Source organism: Harmonia axyridis, chromosome 5 (assembly GCF_914767665.1).
Source record: "Harmonia axyridis chromosome 5, icHarAxyr1.1, whole genome shotgun sequence".
Lineage (NCBI taxonomy): Eukaryota > Metazoa > Arthropoda > Insecta > Coleoptera > Coccinellidae > Harmonia > Harmonia axyridis.
In genome coordinates this window covers 36426354-36445562 of record NC_059505.1, presented here as the reverse complement: position 1 = coordinate 36445562, position 19209 = coordinate 36426354, and the positions used below count along the sequence as shown (strand labels likewise).

Genomic DNA, 19209 nt, shown 5'->3' with positions numbered 1-19209 from the left:
AGATTTAGAGTTACTTTCTCAATTCAAGGTTAGGGTTCGTAATAGCGCAGGAGTTTTAGATTTTTGACCCACACTGAACCATACGCTGAATACGCGTAGATGAACTACCGGGTTCCGGAGGGTTAAGTTCAACCGGTGGTACCCGTAAAGTATCTGGAAGTGCTCAAAATGATAGATAATTGATTTTCCTTTTGCTTGATACCTTAACGACCGAAATCAGATGGATAGATTTTTTATAATATGCTTTTTAGTGGTGGGCTGGAAATTTCCGAGTTCCTGGTCTCCTTTCTGGAAAATAATTCTGCACGGGAAATTTTAAATTTTTTCATATATCAAGGACACTCATTCTTCACTCCATGTCAAATTGCAGCTTTAAACATTATTCACTCCGAGGTTGGCTTCTTTTTCAATGTCCGATCTATAAGTGTCACTTATGGGATACTGTCGACTTTTTGACCAACGCTTTTTTTATTCTTCAAGAATTTTCAATATTATTATTTATCTAGTCAGCATTGGATATAAGTTTCTTCTGATTTCTTCCAGGTCTCCTTTCTTAAGTGATTTACATACAACCATTTCGCATTTTTTGTTTTCCTTCAGTCTTGATGTGTTGTATTCACATTATTCCAATTATTTTCTTTTTTGGTACTAGTACAAAAAAAAACATTTTTGAGATGCATTCATGGACTTCAGTACTTTTGTATTATATCGACTGAATAGAATGGATTCATTATTTGTAACAACTCCTAACACCTATGAAAACAGGTGTTACGAGTTTTGCCTTATGGCAAAACAAATGTTGTGGTGCAAAATCTATCAGTTCAGAATTGGCCCTTTTCAACGATTTTTGAACATTTTCAGCGCCTTAGCATACGAAATATAATCAGAAAACTTAAAAGATTCTTTGATATTTTATTCCATTGTAAAAACAAGGATAAAAATCTGATCTTGTTATAGACAACTTAGCGAAAAAACCGAAATTCGAAACCATTCAAACTGGCTTCTTAAATTATCATTTCCTGATACTTCCCTTGAAGAATTTGTACTGAATTCTTGATTCTTTCGATCAGCTTCGAATATCAAAAGATACTAACATCAATTATTTTCTCCATTCGAAGTAATATACCATTATATTATATATTTCCTAATCTTCTGAAATCAAAGTGCTAATTTTGGAAACTGGCATGATTTAGAATAGGGATAAAATTTGGAAATCTATCAATTGTCTCATAAAAACAACTCACTTAGGTCATGATTTAGTTGTATTTTTCAGTTTTTTGATTTGAACAACTGAAAATGTCTTCAAATGCATCATTCTATTTACAAAATAAGACTTAATTCTTTGATAATATCAATAACTCTTAAGTAATTATGGTCTTAAATATCTCAGCATTTTTCGGATTGCTCCCAAATTTGTTTATATAACTTAAGGAGTTTTTTTATTACGACCGACAATTTTAAGGACAAACATAATTGAGGGATAGGACAGGTAAATGAATTTTGATAATTACTTATTCTTCTAAATTCATCCTAAAAAATATCTTGTTTTCTGGTTCAATTTTTTTCATCCACAATATATTTTTTACTTCGGGGTGAATGCTGCCTTCTTGAAAAACTTATTAGAGTTTCAATGAAAAGTGTTAAGTTCCAATTTGTGTACTCTGAACAGTATTCAGGAATCTATAGGAAAACATCATGAATATTAATTGAAAATATATTTACAATGTTCACTAGTACAACAACACATACAATTTGTACTTAAAACTATAAAAAAAAACAATAACAGGCAAGATACAAACAGCCTAGCATAAACAGTAGACTTTTACACCTCACAAGCAGAATAAATCGATAATTATTTACAAATTCTCTAATTTATCTGACATTATTACAAGCGAAGTGTTCAATTTTGGCACAGTATCAATTTCAAATACTGCTATAAATCACTAAATAAAAATAATCTAATTTCAATAATTCATTATGATCAATTCAATAAGTAGGTCAAGGCAATAATAATAATTACTATATTATATACATATCTAAACCCTATATGTGTATCACAAATTCGAATTGCTTCAATTGGAATATTTAAAGAAAAAAATCACATAATTCAAAAAAGCAGAATTAGTTTATCAGTAAGTCTCAAACAAACTTGATATCACCACACCTCTTACTCAATAATAAATAGGTCTTGACATTCATCCAAAATCTCCCACAACGGATTGATAGTTCAGCCTTTTCGAAACTTTCTGATAACATAAATGCGCGATTGAAGTGAAAACTGTGTGTTGCCTCTCTCAAAGAACTTCCAAAGCTACTTGCCTATCAAAAATTCAAGTGTTATGAACACTATAATAAATATGTATGCACAATATTGCACATGAATTAAATAGATCAGTCTATAAGTTAATGTTTGATGTTTTACATTAAGGCACTGAGATGTAGACACAGAGACTCAGACGTGAGACTCCAGGGGTACCTTGAACACTGTTGATTCTGGAAAACTCTGTGGTCGGTTGCCAATCAGGTGTTGTCGTAGAGCTACTACCATATTCTCTGGTCCAATCAGGTTGATTTCAAATAACAATTTTTCACGTCTGGTTGAACTCAAGTCTGGTGAGCTAGTTCTCACGTTTTTTTCCTTATCTTCCTTGTTAGGGTTTACTTCTTCCTGGTATTTATCCAGTAAGGTAACTTTATCAGGGTCCTTTGTGCCTCCAACAGTATGCCTTCTTTTTATTGAACGATCCGGCATACCATTTTTACGTTTAAGTTCTTTAGATTTTTTCGTTATCAGTTCCCTTCTTTTACTAATATTACTCTCTGTCTTTTCTGTTTTTGTTAAGCTATCCGATCTTTTTAATTTATCCCCCGCTTTGTTTAGGCTTTCTGACCTCTTCACTTTATTATTCATTGGAGATACTGTCCTTTCAGGTTTATTTAGTGATTCAGATCTTTTTAATTTCGAACTTGTATTAGTGCCATTCAGAATGTTAGCGTTGTTCGAAATAAAGGTAAGTTTGTTTGCTGGTAAGTGTCTTTCGTTGTCAGGTACATTTTCCTTCAACACAGATGAATCTTCATCCTTTTCAGGCTCTTCCTTGGCTTCCTTCACCTTAGCTTCTTCTTTCTTCAGTCTCAGATTCAGATTGTATTGATACTTATGTAGACTTGGATTTTTGTAAAGATCACAAGGTCTGTTCTCTTTATCGGATGCATAAGTGCTCTCTCTTGTTTTTTCGGGTGATTCGTCTGCATAGGGTAAACCTTCTCCTGTTAATATACTGGGCTGAGCGTAGTCTTCCAATTTTTTGTCATACAGCTTAGTCATAGCAGATACAAGATCCGTGTCTGAAAACATGAAGTGAACTTTAATGAAAAATGTCGAATCATTGAGGCATGCATTCCATGAAAAACCATTTATAAATAAAATCATTCCAATCTGGAAGAGTGGGTTTAGTGCGTAAATAAATAAGCTGTTATTGAAATCAGCGGATCAATCCAAACAGTGGAAAAACTAAGATCACAACACACACTGACGATAAATCAAAAATAATTTTGTATCGATTCATCGCTGCAATGAATATACTAGCCTGGAAATGAAACAGTAATTTACATTGTCATTTTTTTTATATATTGAAAGTATGAGAGGAATTATTTTTGGGAAACGTTTGGAAAACTGAGGAGAGCACTGACTTGAAGATAGGACTCGTTTGAGACAATTCTCAGTTCAAAATTCGAAAATAACAGACAAAATTATAGAACAATCTGTTCTGAGATAAGCGCTCAAAAACATCAATTTTTGAAAAATTGAGTGTTGAGTCCTTAAAGGGCTCAACACTGAGGATTGTTTTGATAGTCTCAATAATTATAGCCAGATTAGTGAGTCATAATTGTCTTGTAATACATGTATATTGTATATAATAGTAAGCAGACTTGACTTGAACCAATTTCAAATTTTGTAAAAATTTTTTTTCAGTGTGTGAAATGACCAAATCCATGCGGAGTAGGCGGGTTGTGGAGCGTTCTTTCTACCTCAAAACTAGAGCCTGTTGTGGAAAAGCTGACGAGTACGTGGTGGCCGTTGTGGGGCCAACTGTGGTCTAACCGGTCTCCAACCTTTGGGACAAGCCGAAGATGCCGACATACCTAATTTATCATCAATACTAAAGTATTCTACACTACTACATATACAACGACAAAAAAGTTATTATAATTATCATAGTATGACATCTAGATGAAAAACCCTCTGATAATAATTGGTGAGGTTGAATTGATAGAGGATAGGTGTTCGACAATAATGAATTTGAGATACTTACCATCATCTGTACCACATTTATTCATCGAGTCCAAAGAGGTTGTCCTATGGAATTCTCCCTGCAAAGAAAAAAATAATCATGAAGATGGAAATGGTAACTATAAAAAATATGTTAATGATATTTATAACAGCTCCAAGAATTTCTTGTTCTATTAGTCCAAAAATTACTTGTTTGTTCACTTGGAGGATATCAATAAGCATTATGTCAAAAAAGTATTGGTAAGTATTCTTGAAGATATAATGGGTATTATACATTGCTATATCATCCCCTTTCAAAGTGATACATCAACAAATGATCCAATCATCAAAACACGTTTGAACACATTACAGTAAACGTTGTGAATTCTGTTCTATTGGCCTATAAGTGGTAATTTGACTTTTGTGAAGAGGTTATTCATTCTGATCTATATTAGGAAAATACAGTTGTTTTTTGATATGATTTTGTCGAGTTCATGCTGATAATGCAATCCCTTCAAAAAAGCTATTAAATCGATGAATGCCCATACTTTTTTGACATAATGTATGTCAACTGAAGTCTTCAAATAAAATTGCTGACAATAATTCTATTGGAGGTGCAACGGAACTAATAACAAAAAATTAATATATTTGCGTTTTGAAAATGCAATTCGAGGTAGGTTTTGCTCAGTATAGTATAAAATACGTGCATTTCGCTAAATCTCTTACCTGATTCTCGTATTTGACCTTCTTCAGAGAAGCAGCCCCTTTGCCGTCTGGGCTATCAGAATTGAGATTTTCGATTGAACTGTTCCTTCTCCCCGACGTCCTTTCCCTTCCGTTGGCCTCCCTGTTCGTGACCTGCGCATTTCGATTCTTAACGTCCCCAGTCTGAGTAGCACCGCAGCGAACCTCGTGCGCACTCTCACCTTTCTTATTACCGACGAAATGTTTACTGTTGTATTGGAACACATGCGAATTATTGTCCAGCGAATTTAAACTGTTTCTGTTGTCGAAAGAACACGGTACCCTTGATGGGAACACACTGGATACACTGTGAGTTTTTGTGATGGGGTATTGGTCGGCCAGGTGACTGGTGCCACTGGATGAGGTTGTCAGTGATGTGGAATTTCGGGTTCCTGAAAAAAAAATATCAATGAAAAGTTATCCAATAGGCATATAACAATAAGTAACATTACAAGAAACCAAAAGTTAAAATTGAAAGGTCATCGTAGGTATACCTCAGGGTACTGTTTTAGGGCTTCTTATTTTTATACTGTATATGAACTATGTTCTATGCGATGTAATGCTCAAGAAATTAAAGACAATTGGAGGTAGCAAATGGAAAGTAAATTTTTTTTTGAAGAATTGGAGAAACCTAGTAGTTTTGATAAGATATTTACCTCTGTCCACTGTTATCTCCAGACATCTTGGTCGTGTTAGCATAGCTTGTGTTTCATTCTTGAACTTTTCTATCCTCTTTTGGAATTCCTCTTGGTCTGTGGCATAGTTGAACCACGGTACCCTTTCTGTTTGTTTAGTATGTGTTTCTATATCCCTTACTGTGGTAGGTATATTAGTAGTCTTATTATTTTCTGTTGTACTCTGAAAAAACAAAAGTTTTCTTGTGAAATAAATGTAGAAATGAATTAGTAGGAGAAATTGAATTTATTTCAAAACGACTATAGTTCCACTTACATCTTTGAGATCATTCGGTGAATATGGTGGTAAGCTATTAGGTCCAGTAGGTGATGGTAGCTCCTCCTTACTTTCAGGCAAGGAATTTGGTCCTTTGGTTTTCCGTTTAACCTTCCTCTGTGCTGCCGATATTATCGAGGAAAAAAGAGCTCCATTCTTCTCTTTGTGGACCGGCATAGCTTCCAACTTGGAGATACTCTCCAATAACGTTTGTTGATTACCCGGTTCAGTTTCTTCGTAAACTTCTTGAATCGAGGCCATGTCTAGATCACACTCGTCTTCGCTATCGGAAAAGAACCAACTCGCCTAAAAAGGAAAATTTCAATATGTTAGTGAAGACCAAAAAAATTCGATAAATCATCGACTTACGTGATTCAAAAGCGTGACCAAGATTTTACACTGATGCGAATTATTGCTGACCATCTCCGCCATAGTTTCTTCTTCAGGTCTGACAATATTCGGCCCAAAAACTATAGCTACGTTTTTGGCGTCCATCTTGTTGACCTCGGAATTAGCCATCACCCTGTTCAGGTGAAGAACCAGATGTTTCAAAGTGTGGTAGTTGTGGGGCGGCAAATGTTTAATCAGACGCTTTAACTCTTGCATCCTGTGCTTGGGATTCTCTATCTTGTCCGCTCTTATAAAACTCAGGTAGAAACTGTTGGTGACCAGGGAATCCGGTAACTTCCTGAAGAAACTCTTCAGCAGACTGCTGACCACGTGGACGTCCGTCCATCTCGCATCATCCGTGGGCACGTCCTCGTAGTTCCTGTTGACTTCTTCGGACAACGCGGTGATGGATGCATTGTTGCCAGGTACTCTGTATATACCGATCGTTTGAAGACCTCTCTCGTCCACTATGTCGGTACATATTTCGACGAATTTTGGAACGTAGTGGTTTCTACAAGACGGTAAACATTGCTCTAGAGGAACGCCGAAGGTGGAGCCCTCTGGTGCAGTGGGAGAACTTGGGGAGCTGGCCCCTTGGATCTTCCTAAACTGTTTGGCGACGCGACCTCTCCAGGTTTTCGATTTAGGGCTGGTGTTCGGGTCTCCTGAATGCTGGGAGGGCTTTCTGGTCTTGCTGACCGGCGATTGACCCGTCGGCGACCTGTTCCTGCCAGCTACCGCTTTGGATTTTATCGGGAGAGGGGAGAGTCGGCTTCCTTGTACCTGTATAGAGGTTAGGGCTGGTATCGACTGGGGTACTGCTTGCTGTTTGTTTGCGCTTAGATCCTGGAAAAAAAAAGATGATGATACATTGATGATAATACAAGGAATGATAATTGAACATTGGAACTACGTAAGAGACTATCTCATTGTTATGGTTTCGGCACATTTCTAAGAAGTGGAACAATGCATTATTTATAATGAAGTTCTAAGAATTATTGTTATTTTTGGAATAGATCCCGTAAATACCTTTCTAAATATAGGTATAATATCTAGGATCTGAGACAAATGAAAACCTCAAGATAAATTATTAAATGAAGTTGTAGTTATAGTCAATAGAGCTTATCTTGGTCTGGAAAACAAGAGTAACCACAAAAATAGATAGATGATTAAATTTGGGAAGATTTTTACTGAATGAAGATGAACTACTTGGGTTTTAAATTCCAGAGATAGACAGGAAATTTTCTAAGTATCCTTGAAGGAACCATATTAAAAATATCTGATATGATTTAGGCCGATTTATTGAGCAATGATTCTTTTGATGGAATTCTAAACTTTGAGGTTGATTGAATTGTTATGAATTTTGTTACATTCTATCCTAATTTTCTGTAGTAATAGTAAGTGGTAGTATGGTAGTTTATTTGTAAACTCTCTTTATGATTCATTTCATTTCATCACCGAAGTTTATTATTTTCAATAAATCTATTGCAAAACCGCATTGGTCATACTAGCTCAAAATACCGTTCTCTAAATTTAAAGGGTAAAAATGAATCAAATAAAAATATTTTTTGTATTCAAAAGAAATTTGGTGGTTTTCAAGAGATAGTTATTGTGCGTTTATTGACACGCAATTAAAAATTTTATGTCCATCTTTGGCCAGCTACGGGTATTGATCTCTTTGGTACCCTATTGAGATATATCAAAGTTGAAATCATTTTTGAATTGTGACAAAAATCATTCATGCCTTTTTTCGTATGAGATTATTCCAAACAGAACCTTTATAGGGCTAGTTTTTTCCTTTTCAGACAAGCGTTTTTCACAGTTTTCCATCGATACATTTTATTGTCGAACTTAAAAAATCCAAATGACTTATATAAATCAACATTATGCGAGTGATCAAATGATAATTAGCAGATAAGATATAGTTTCAATATTGAAAAGATTAAAGTCGATAGAAACTATATAATTGTAATTGTGGGCGTTTTGAACTTTAACATCTATCAATATTTGGCGTAATACGATCCACATCAAACCAATAATAAATAACAACAAAACGATGTATCTTCCTCACCATACGTCTCACAAAGCGTATCCTCTTCTTCTTGTGCGTTATCGTTTTCACGACATAAAACCACAGTCTATTCTTCACCATTTAAATGGAAAATTTTGATGGAATCACCCGAACAAAAATAAATTGAAATGCACCACAGTAAACTGTCTTAGCAGAAAGAAGCGTTTAGAACTGACACTCAGGAAGTATATACCGTCCACAACGTGAACTGGCAACTGGTCTTGTAAATCAATTGGTTGATAATGGCGATTTATCAAAATTTCAATGCTCATACGATCTGATAAGGCTGGTAATTGAGATCGCAGTGTCAATAAACAAATTGCACACCTCCGAAGCGTAGAGATCGGAGAGACAAGCAGTGAATTCTACGTTAATTCGAAAATGTGCATCGGAATTAAGGTTGATGATGGGATGTCAAACAAAGACGGTGATTAAATAGGCGTTTTCAATTTCTCTTTTTGTTGTTAGGGCTTAAGGAGGAATTTGCTTACGATATTGCTATCTGTTGGAGAGGATTTTCGCGGAAGTGAATATAATGAATGGGTGTTATCTTAGACTGTTGTTGATAGAAGTTGATAAACATTGATTTTTTCGATTGGTGTTCATTGACTAATAGTCTGAAGGATTATCAGTGTTTATGAATGGGGAAGGAATGAAAGGAAGATGAATCTGTGTGCCAATATCACTAATTAAATCATGAATGAAACAGCACTTCACAAAAGTTTGAAATCAAAAGGCTCATGAAATTCAAATTCATGAATGAATGAAGATATCATCTGAACGTGTACATCATATCATTCATGAATATTTGTAGATGAGAAAGCTGGGTGCAAAATGGGTGCCGCACGAGCTCACAGTCGATCAAAAGCAACAAAGTGTTAATGATTCTGAGCAGTGGTTGAAGCTGTTTAAGTGCAATAAACCTGAATTTTTGCGCCGATATGTGAGAATGGATGAATTATGGCTCCATCATTTCACTGCGGAGTCTAATCGACAGTCAGCTGAGTGGATTGCACAAGATGAACCGAATCCAAAGCAAGGAAAAACACAACAGTCAGCTGGCATAGTAATGGCATCAGTATTCTGGGATGCGCAAGTTTAATATTCATTGATTGATTACCTTCAAAAGTGCCAAACCATCAACAGCGATTATTATATAGCGTTATTGGATCGTTTACAGGATTAAATCGTTAAAAAACGGCCCTATTTGAAGAAAAAAAAGCTGTTGCATCAAGACAATGAAAACAATGGCACAATTGCATGAATTGGGCTTCGAATTGCATCTGCATGCTCCGTATTCGCCAGATCTGGCCCCTAGCGACTTTTTCTTGTTCTCAGATCTCAAGAGAATGCTCGCTGGACAGAAATTTAGCGCCAATGAGGAATTAATCGCCGAAACTGAGGCTTATTTTGAAGCGAAAGACAAATCGTACTACAAAAATGGTATCGAAGAGTAGGAAGATCGCTATAATCGCAGTATCGCCCTCGAAGACAACTATGTTGAATAATAAAATCGAATTTTGCCAGAAAAAATGTGTTTTACTATGGTAGACCGGGGACTTTTCAATTGGCCTGTTACATACTGAACCCCCAACGGTTGAAGACTTTCAGCGTTGCTACCAACAGTGGGAACAACGTCTCCATCGGTGTGTACTAAGGGAACTATTTTGAAGTGGGCAACATTGATGAATAAAAAATCAGTCTCATTTATTTCAGCCACACCTCAAAAGTATTAAAATCATAAAAACCGAATATATTTCCTGTTGTTACTTCTTACCAACTAATACCTACATTCCTAGCGTAACTCTGTTACTCAACCGATTTCCGTTTCAGCGAGCACAAACGTTTCCTAATACCGACGATTTTCCGTAATTGTAAGTAAAACGTGTATGTGTGTAACGTAACCAACAGTGGTCCAGTATTTCCACTTACCAATTTGGTTTCCACCTCGGTGGCGGTAGCACCTTGTTCGTTGAGCACTTTCACCCAGTCGGCTAGCTCGTCGCTGTTCTCGGCCTGCAGCAACAACTCGGACCTGCAAGGGTTCACCGAGGACACCCTGAGGACGTGTTTCCTCTTCGTGTAGTCTTCCGCGACACGCACAAGGCTCGTTCTGATGTCCACGCCGTTGGAGAACGATTGCTCCAACAGATCCGAAGTACCAATAGGGCTCTGCAACAAAAAAATAGATTATTAGTTTGATTATATCTGAATATGAAATTTCGTCTTGATTACAACAAGTTTTGAACTTTTTTTGTTTCTTCCACCAATAAAATTGGACAGTATACAGGGTGTTTCAAGTTCGACTACCTAGTAGACGTTCTATTTGAAAATAAAATTCGGAATATGGTAATGTCTTGTCCTATTCAGCTAAAATATTTTCGAAGCTCCGGTACTTCCGGTTATACAAAAAATGAAAAAAATGTTTCCGAAGAAACCTTTTTTTTTCATATTATTTCTTTGATATATTCAAGATTTCCATTCTCAATCACTTCTCTCTCAAATTCTCGCATTAATCCTAATAGTTTTCAAAATACTTGAAAAAACTGAAAAAAAAAATTAGAAAATTTTCTGTCACTATAACGTAAATTATTTTCACTGTAAATATCCTATTGTTTTCTCCTTCTATACCAAATTTTATACTTCTTTTTAGATTTTTCCTAACACCTTTTCACACATACATACTCTGTACCATTTTTAGAATGTTCAGTGTCTAAAGATGAACTTGAAAGAAGTTCTAAACTACACGGTTACACAATGTAATTCTCATATTACATATATTAATATCAAATTTTGCTAGTAAAAAGAGTATGATGTAACAGCATAAAACTCGATTTATTGAGTTTGTCCATTAATCACGTGAGGCTTGAAAGGGGGGGGGGAGGGGTTTGATAAAAATCACGAAAATATCACAAGGGGGAGGGAGGGTGTAGTAAGATATCACGTGTATTTATTTTTTCGTCAAACGCGCGATTTTTAAACAAATATTAAGCGGCACGGCGCGGCGTGTAGTGACCTTGACTACATTGAATATATTCATGTACTAGTACAATACATGTTTTTCCTATGATTACACTTTTCGTTTATTATTATTGTTATGGCAATCAAAAAAAACTTGCAACCTGGTGTAGACATTTTTATTATGGTCCTTAATTTCAGAAGAAAGATTTTAGTTTATACCTGTATTTAAATTGAGTTAATATTCAGAAAATTTTAAGATTCGTTGTAGGTACTGAAAATACACGTGATGTTGAGAAGGGGGAGGGGGGTGGTCTTAAACCTCACTACGTATCACCAATGGGGGAGGGGGGTTTAAAAAATGCTAAAAAAAGATCACGTGATTAATGGACAACCCCTTACGGCCGAACGGACAGAAATGGCTAGATGATAGTATTAAAGAATCCAAGAACTGATATCCTTAGAATACATAGTTAAAAGAATTCTAAAAAATGAGTCAGGGCGTTAGGGGCAGTCAGAATTTCCAAATATTGATTTTTTTTTGTGATTTTCTCAAAACTATAATATCTCAAAAATGCTCAATCACCAGCTTAGGTTTTATAAAATGCTTTTTTAATATTATACAAGAATGAGATAATTTGCAGTCAATAACTTGGTTTCAATCTCAGGGGTTGGTCATCTTTTATTTTCAGTATCGGAACTAATGAAACAAACAATATTTTTGGCGAACTTCATCCATCTTGGGATACGTTGTACGTCCATTCAAATACATTATTGTCTTTTAGATAACCAATATAGTAATGATAAAATTCGATTACCTTTGCCAAATACCGTAGTAAAAGGAAAAACCATTCATTATAACAGATTGCAACAAAACCAATAGATTCTGATTGAACACAATATGTTTCTCCGTAAGTAATAGTGTGTTTGGTCAGTTTGTTTGTTCTTTACTCAACTTTGGAATCTATTCTTCTGATATTGGGCTACTTGAATTAACTCTCTACAAATCCCTAGCGAAATTAGTTTCGAGAATTGGTTCTTATCGTGTTTGTTATCGAAACATCGTTTCAGTGAATTTCTCTCAGATAATTGGAATTATTGTGGATTCAGTATATGTGAGGGTATTGGAAAAATGTCGACTTTCTCTATTTTGAATTAGATATTTCCATTTTCTAGTGACAAATTATACAATTTTTTCTATAAAATTTCAAATGGACTTGCAAAAATGGAACTGAAGCAAGCCTTACATGATTATTTCTGACCTTGTGAGGAGCTAGCTTATTTTACAGCGTCTATCCAAGGTAACTTATCAATTTTGGTCAGTTATATCGAATAATTTGAAGTAACAATTATTATCATTTTTGAATTGAATGAACAAACTTCAAATTCTTGTATTAGTAGAACTTTTCGAATTTTCCCACCGACATATTCAAATACAGGTGTTTTCAAACTATTTATGTTTTCACGAAGAGGGTGGTGGAAAAATCAACCCCTAAAATATTCTGCTGAGAGATATTCACAAACCATTTTCCCAATTAATTTTAATTCGAAAAAAGGACTAAATACTTAGCTTTTTATATTTGATCTTTTCTGATTAATTTGGTTATTTTATCGGAAACTAATGGATTCAGATTCATATTTTCATAAAAATCTAGAGAGGCATCAAAAAGATAAGTAACATAAAACCTGTATATCTGTAGATATAAATAAGACGTATTTACTCAACTGGCAGTGATTCAGAGATGAAAATTAAGTAATTTATGGTGAATTTTACGGAGCTCTGATATTACTATTTAATTTAATGCTCAAACAGACTGATTTTACTGATTATCAAATATTTGATAATACATTTCTCAAATGTTGAGCCTAGAATGGTCTGAAATGATAAGCTTCAACCCGATGATTGAATTCGTACTAAAAGTCGGTTCTTTCTTTTCGGTAGTATACATGATAACTTTCACAGTTGTTCAAAGACATTGAAATTTTCAGGGTAGTCTCGGATCTCGAATGACATAGGTAAAGTTGTGAATGAACTGAATCCCACTAGGAGTTTCATAAATATGTCCTTCCAAAATTTTGTTTTCCTGTTAATTTCAAAACTGCATATCGTCGGCTAAGAGTGTAAATCTGCTAAGTCCATTTTGAACAATTTCACAGGAGACCAAAAAAACCGTACAGTACAGTGTTATAATAATAATAATAAGAGAGTTTATTCATGAAAATAAATTCAATAGAGTTTATTGAATGTATTTACACTCTTAGCCGACGATATTCGATTTAGATGACAATTTGCAAGAATTTGATGGAAAATGAAAGTTCCAAGCCTCGTGAAAATTTTATGTTGATCACTTAACCAGAACCATAGAAAATTCAAGAATTCGCGAAAAAGTAAACCAATATTTCCGTGACCACAAGAATAACAGACAAATCTCAAAATGATCAGAACCATAGAAGAAATATACCCAATACTTCCGTGAACACAGATCGAAATTTTGTGTTGATAACATCATCAAAACCATCCAAGCAGAAATTAGAAAAAAATGAAGGAAGGATTAACTGAAGTCAGGAGCTTTTGAGCGCTCGTTCATTTACGTGCCAATTTCGCCCTTGAAGACCACATAAATATTCTGTTGTAACCAAGGGCGCACTTGGAACATGATTAGACTTATAAGCTCCTGATTTCTTAAATTTTGTTATATCTGTATTCGGTTAAAACCTTGCTACTTAGTAATTAAATTTCGAGTAGTTTCCTTAGAAAGCACTCATATCAAGATACCGAGAACCTCAAAAGTAATCACCATCAGAGACTACAGATCGATAATTTTCACGACGGGCGACCACCGACCAAGGCAACATTGACATATTGACTTTTAGTGCAAGGCTATCGTGTTCTAGACTAGCTGCCAGTCAAACGGATGCGCCTCGTTTACAAGCGGCATAACAAATGACAGGCTGATGATAACAGGCCGCCAAAAACCTTCAGGCCTTCCCCCCAAAAACGGGAGGAGAGATAATCGGGAGAGAAGATCTGATGCTGTTACATTTAAAACGAATCGACGCGGACTATACCGTATAAGGTTTCGAACGTTTTAAAATGCGAAAAACGATAAAAACTCGATGTTACTCAATTCAGGGCCGAGAGATCGCGATTCGATGAATTATACATTGTAATGTTGGTAGCAGTGTGTCGTACGTAGATGGTGATATGCTTTCTAAATACGACCGTTTTTTCATCATCCGTTGAGAAAAAAAACCTGAAATTGTGCATTGTGTGCGTTCGCAAAAGCGGATGATCATTGTGTGAATATATTACGCGTTGCCTAATTTGAATAGCGAAATTCTGAGAGAATTCTCGCAGATTCAGGAAAACCAAGTGGTCATGTAGGTCGCATATTGATCAAAACACTTCTGATCTAACTTAGTAGTTACGTAATTTCGTTAAGAAGGCAATATTCACGGTATCTAATTTCAAGACTTATTGTTTCACAGAAGCTAATTATGAAGATATTATCTTATTAGGTAAATTTACATCATACTTCTAGTTCTATGAACTTGAAAGCATACGAAAGATTAAAATTATAAAGATTCATAGAGTATTGAACATAGATAGAGGAAGTATACGCAATTTTACATGTCCCCCAACATGGTGAGATTACATTGTCGGATTGTGATATATTTTCAAATCCACAATTTTACTATATCGTTATAAATGTATATTATATTGAATGAAATATATTTATTTGAGCGATTACCGATTAAATATGCAAATTTGAATATTTGGAATCCGATGTTTTTCCGAATTGTCGAATTTATAATAAGCAGAATATTTATTATTTTCTGTATCTACCTGCTAAAATCCAAGGTTTGGCAACTTTGGCTCTCCTAGTGTCATCGGTTGTTTCACGTCGTTTGGCGCGCATGAAATTTGTTTTCTGAATTTCTGATATATTTAGGTATTTATTTGAATATATTTTGAGTTAATATGAAACGTTGATTCACTATGGGACATAAGAAGTCCGTTATTCGTGGAGAAACTCGCGAATTGAATGAAATATCATATCGCAAATATGTTTTCATTTCTGCGCGCTTCATGTCAAATTTGATAGTTCATGTTGGGGACAAAATTTGCTTACTGAGAATGACATATGCTCCCTCTATCTATGTCCATTACTCTGAGGAATGAACTGTCAAATAGGCTTGTCAATAAAAATTGGAAGGAATATTACCAGGTTTAAAATGAATTTCAAGCATTTTAGTTGAATTTATGATGCAGATATAAAAAAATAGCAGATACAATAGTTTCTAAGAATATATAGGTATTTAAAAAACCACCAAGAAATTTCTCATGAAAAATGTATCAACACATGTGAATCATAAATTACTTTTTAAATCTTACAAAGAGATAATCTTTATTACATTCTTATATGTTATCGTTGAAACTTCAATAATAAGATAATCTGGAGATTCTGGCCTGCTGGTAGTACTCCTATTCGTTGCACTCTGTGCAAGAAAATTGTTGCTTCAAGAATATTAAAGATTCCAGAAAACCTCTCTTCTTAGTATGGCACTAATTATGACAATCCGCTTGTTTTTCAATCATTCAAAAAGCAGTACAGAGGCAACCACTTCAACCTGAAGTTAATTACTAGTGCAATGGTACCAGCATTGAAATATTCATCGATCTGTAAAGCCATTTCAGTGTTACCACGATCGCACTGGGTTTTTATAACGAAATACAGGGTCTGTTCAGAAAATAACAGCGATATTCTATAAATTGTCCTTAACAAAAATATCCTATGTTAGGAGAGGACACTACGATGCGCTAATAAATACAAGATCAAGCTACGTTTACTTTTGGAGAGTTTACTGGCGGAAAGTACTTGAGATTACTAAACTTGTCAGTGTACACCGTAAGAAAGTGCACTTGCTCTTAGTTCACTTTTTTCCCTTTTAATTATGAAAAATTTAAAGATCCCAAGTATTTTCCACCGGTAAACGTACCAATTGTTGAAGACAGTTTCATTCATTTAAGAGTGGATAACGATTTCAAGTTATCTGAACTAACTAAATGACATATAATCCCATAGTAATAAACATAGATAGAGGGAGCATATGTCATTTTCAGTAAGCGAATTTTGTCCCCAATATGAACTATCAAATTTGACATTATCGGATTCCAAATATTCAAATTTGCATATTTAATCGGGAATCACTCAAATAAATATATTTCATTCAAGATAATATACATTTCATAAGGATATAATGAAATTGTGGATTTGAAAATATATCATAATCCGACAACGTAATCTAACCATGTTGGGGACATGTAAAAATTGCGTATACTCCCTCTATCTATGTTTATTACTCTATGCATATAATATATCCATTTTAACAATTGGATGACGTCATGAATGACGAATAGGTGATGCCAACTGTTCTTCCTTCAAAAGTTGCGAAATATTGATTTAATAAGAATTTGAGCAAATCATAAATAGAAGCATTGAAAAAAATCCTTTGACAGTTTGGCAACAAAGATCGCTGCTTCATGTCATTGCATTGGAGTACATAACAATGCAGTAATACCAACCGCATACCACTGAACATCTCTGCAGGCGATCGTTTATTTTCCGAACAAATCTCGTATTTGATTGAATAAGAAAAAAATGCGATCGAAGCGAATGATCGACAACGGCCGCAGAAAGCTCATTTCAGATAACATCATCTGTTAATTGCACTATTTGTTATTATCGAACTGATCTCTCGAAGAGAAATCCAATGATGAAAGTGTGCAACGAGTGAATCATTTAATTGAGATGAGATGTAAGCAAATTCTCGCACAATGTTTTCGAGCCGGTGTTGTACTGTCGGTTGAGAAACGCATTTACAATTCGAACCAAGGCTGACGGTATCCAGTACATAGGCAATTAAATTTTCTATACCCAGCCAGCAGAGCCTGTTAGTCTAATGATATTGCACATTCTTCAGCATCGTCCGATGTGTGAATTCATGGGGCAAGATGTTCGCCTGGCTCCTTGCCACTGGCTGAGGATTCACGACGAACAACGCGAATCGAAGAGCCCAAAGAGGCATTTCACTCAACAAGTTACGGGCCCAAACAAGAAAAACACATTTTTTCTTAAAAATTCTAATTTATTCTTCAAGATAAACCATGGATATAGATTTTCTGTGCTTGGGCTTATCGTAATGAACCCATTTTTCCTCTCCAGTCGCACCGCAATGCAGAAAACCCAACCGTTTTTTCCTTGCAAGCAGCTGTCTACAAGCAAACAAATGCCGTTCAACATATCTCGGCTTCAACTCGTATGGCACCCAATTTCCTTGTTTCTGAATCATTCCCATGACTTTCAGGCGTTTTGAGAGGCTTTTTGCGTCACTCCCAATGACACGAGTCTTGATCAAGTAATGCCTTCATTTCTGCATCTTCGAACAACTTCTCTCCTCCACAGCCATGCTGGTCTTCGACGTCAAAATCACCATGCTTGAAGCGTTGAAACCACTCTCGGCCCGTTCTTTCACTAATAGAGGCCTCACCATAGGTATTTGAGAGCATTCGATGAGTCCCAGCCGCAGATTTCTTCATATTGAAGCAAAAAATTAAAACCTCCCGCAAATGACGAGAATTTGGCTCGTAAGCTGAATTGTTTAATCGAGAATAACTCTATGATGCAGACACAAATCGACTAATATTTCGATGGCGTTATTTTTACAAATACCTGAGCTTACTGTAGAGCATCTACGATCTATTTATTTCGACAACTACTTACAGCTATCTAAAGTAAACTGGCGGAAGCAAAGTTGTACACTCAATGTTTTGGTGGAGGAGCTGTATATCTGAATTTTTAAATCGATATATTTTTCAATGTCCTATTAGTTGACTTGAAATATTGGCGGAATGTAAACAATAATTTCCGAGTTATCAAAATTTATCAAATAAATGTGTTATTTTCAAGAGAATTCGAATAATCACTGTGCCTACCCTCCACAATTAGCAATTTCATTGAAGAGTTATTTTTTGAGATATCAAGAAAAAAATTCAGATAGGAGTAACTCCAATACCAGTGATTGGAATCGGTCTGACATACCCTGAAAATATCCAATCTCTAGGTTTTTTCTTTCGAAACTAATCGCGTTCATGAACGTTGAAAAAACAGTGTAATTGATTATGATCACATATTTTCATAAGTGGCTAACTAGGTTAGGTTAGGTGATTATTCATTTGAAGCAATTTTTGGGCTCAAAATTTGAATCTCGGATCCCAAATAATAATAAAATGGAGTTGAGTTTTTCATCAATGATGAGAGATGATGAACCTCCCATTACTTCCTCAAAGAAAAAAAACGCGATAAAAATATCTTCAAGACAACACCATAAACGGACAAAACCAGAAATACCAATTTCTTCGCTTACACGAAGATGCTATCTTCGTTCAAACCCCAAATAAATCGAATCGCCACACAGAGCAATCCTCAATTAAAACACCAATTAATCTGGTCTTGCGATCTCTCGCAGCAAGGAGAATTCATCCACATCGAGAGATAACATCGCGAAAGATTTCATTTCGAATCGTAGGTACCTCTACACGACAACAAAACGAACTCTCAAACTCGTGCCAAGCTCCGCACTGCGCCACAACGTGGAACTTTTCGACGGATATTATCTCTTCCTTCAATTTTCTCGATGGCCCATTCAAGATCCGATCTAGATTTATTCAATGAATTATATAATCGGATGCCGGAGATCGCTTTCTTCGTAGACAGTTATTTCGTGCATAATTCAATCTGTTCGTGTGTGCGCAGCCATC

At 35.3% G+C, this 19209-nt stretch overlaps 1 protein-coding gene across 10 annotated transcripts in view; it reads right to left on the bottom strand.

The window, feature by feature from the left end:
- Window positions 1-1700: 1700 nt before the first annotated feature.
- LOC123679748 (rho GTPase-activating protein 21-B) overlaps window positions 1701-19209 on the bottom strand; it is a 259603-nt gene continuing 242094 nt past the window's right edge. For 9 of the 10 annotated variants that reach the window (XM_045617202.1, XM_045617206.1, XM_045617204.1 and 6 more), the window contains 7 exons: window positions 10362-10601; window positions 6338-7204; window positions 5969-6274; window positions 5674-5875; window positions 5000-5409; window positions 4317-4374; window positions 1701-3348 (listed from right to left, as the gene is read on the bottom strand). In XM_045617202.1, coding sequence (XP_045473158.1) covers window positions 2453-3348; window positions 4317-4374; window positions 5000-5409; window positions 5674-5875; window positions 5969-6274; window positions 6338-7204; window positions 10362-10601 — 2979 coding nt within the window. In that variant the 3' untranslated portion in view covers window positions 1701-2452. Of the gene's footprint in view, window positions 3349-4032; window positions 4147-4316; window positions 4375-4999; window positions 5410-5673; window positions 5876-5968; window positions 6275-6337; window positions 7205-10361; window positions 10602-19209 lie in introns of all 10 variants that reach the window. The other variant, XM_045617212.1, reaches the window with a different exon arrangement.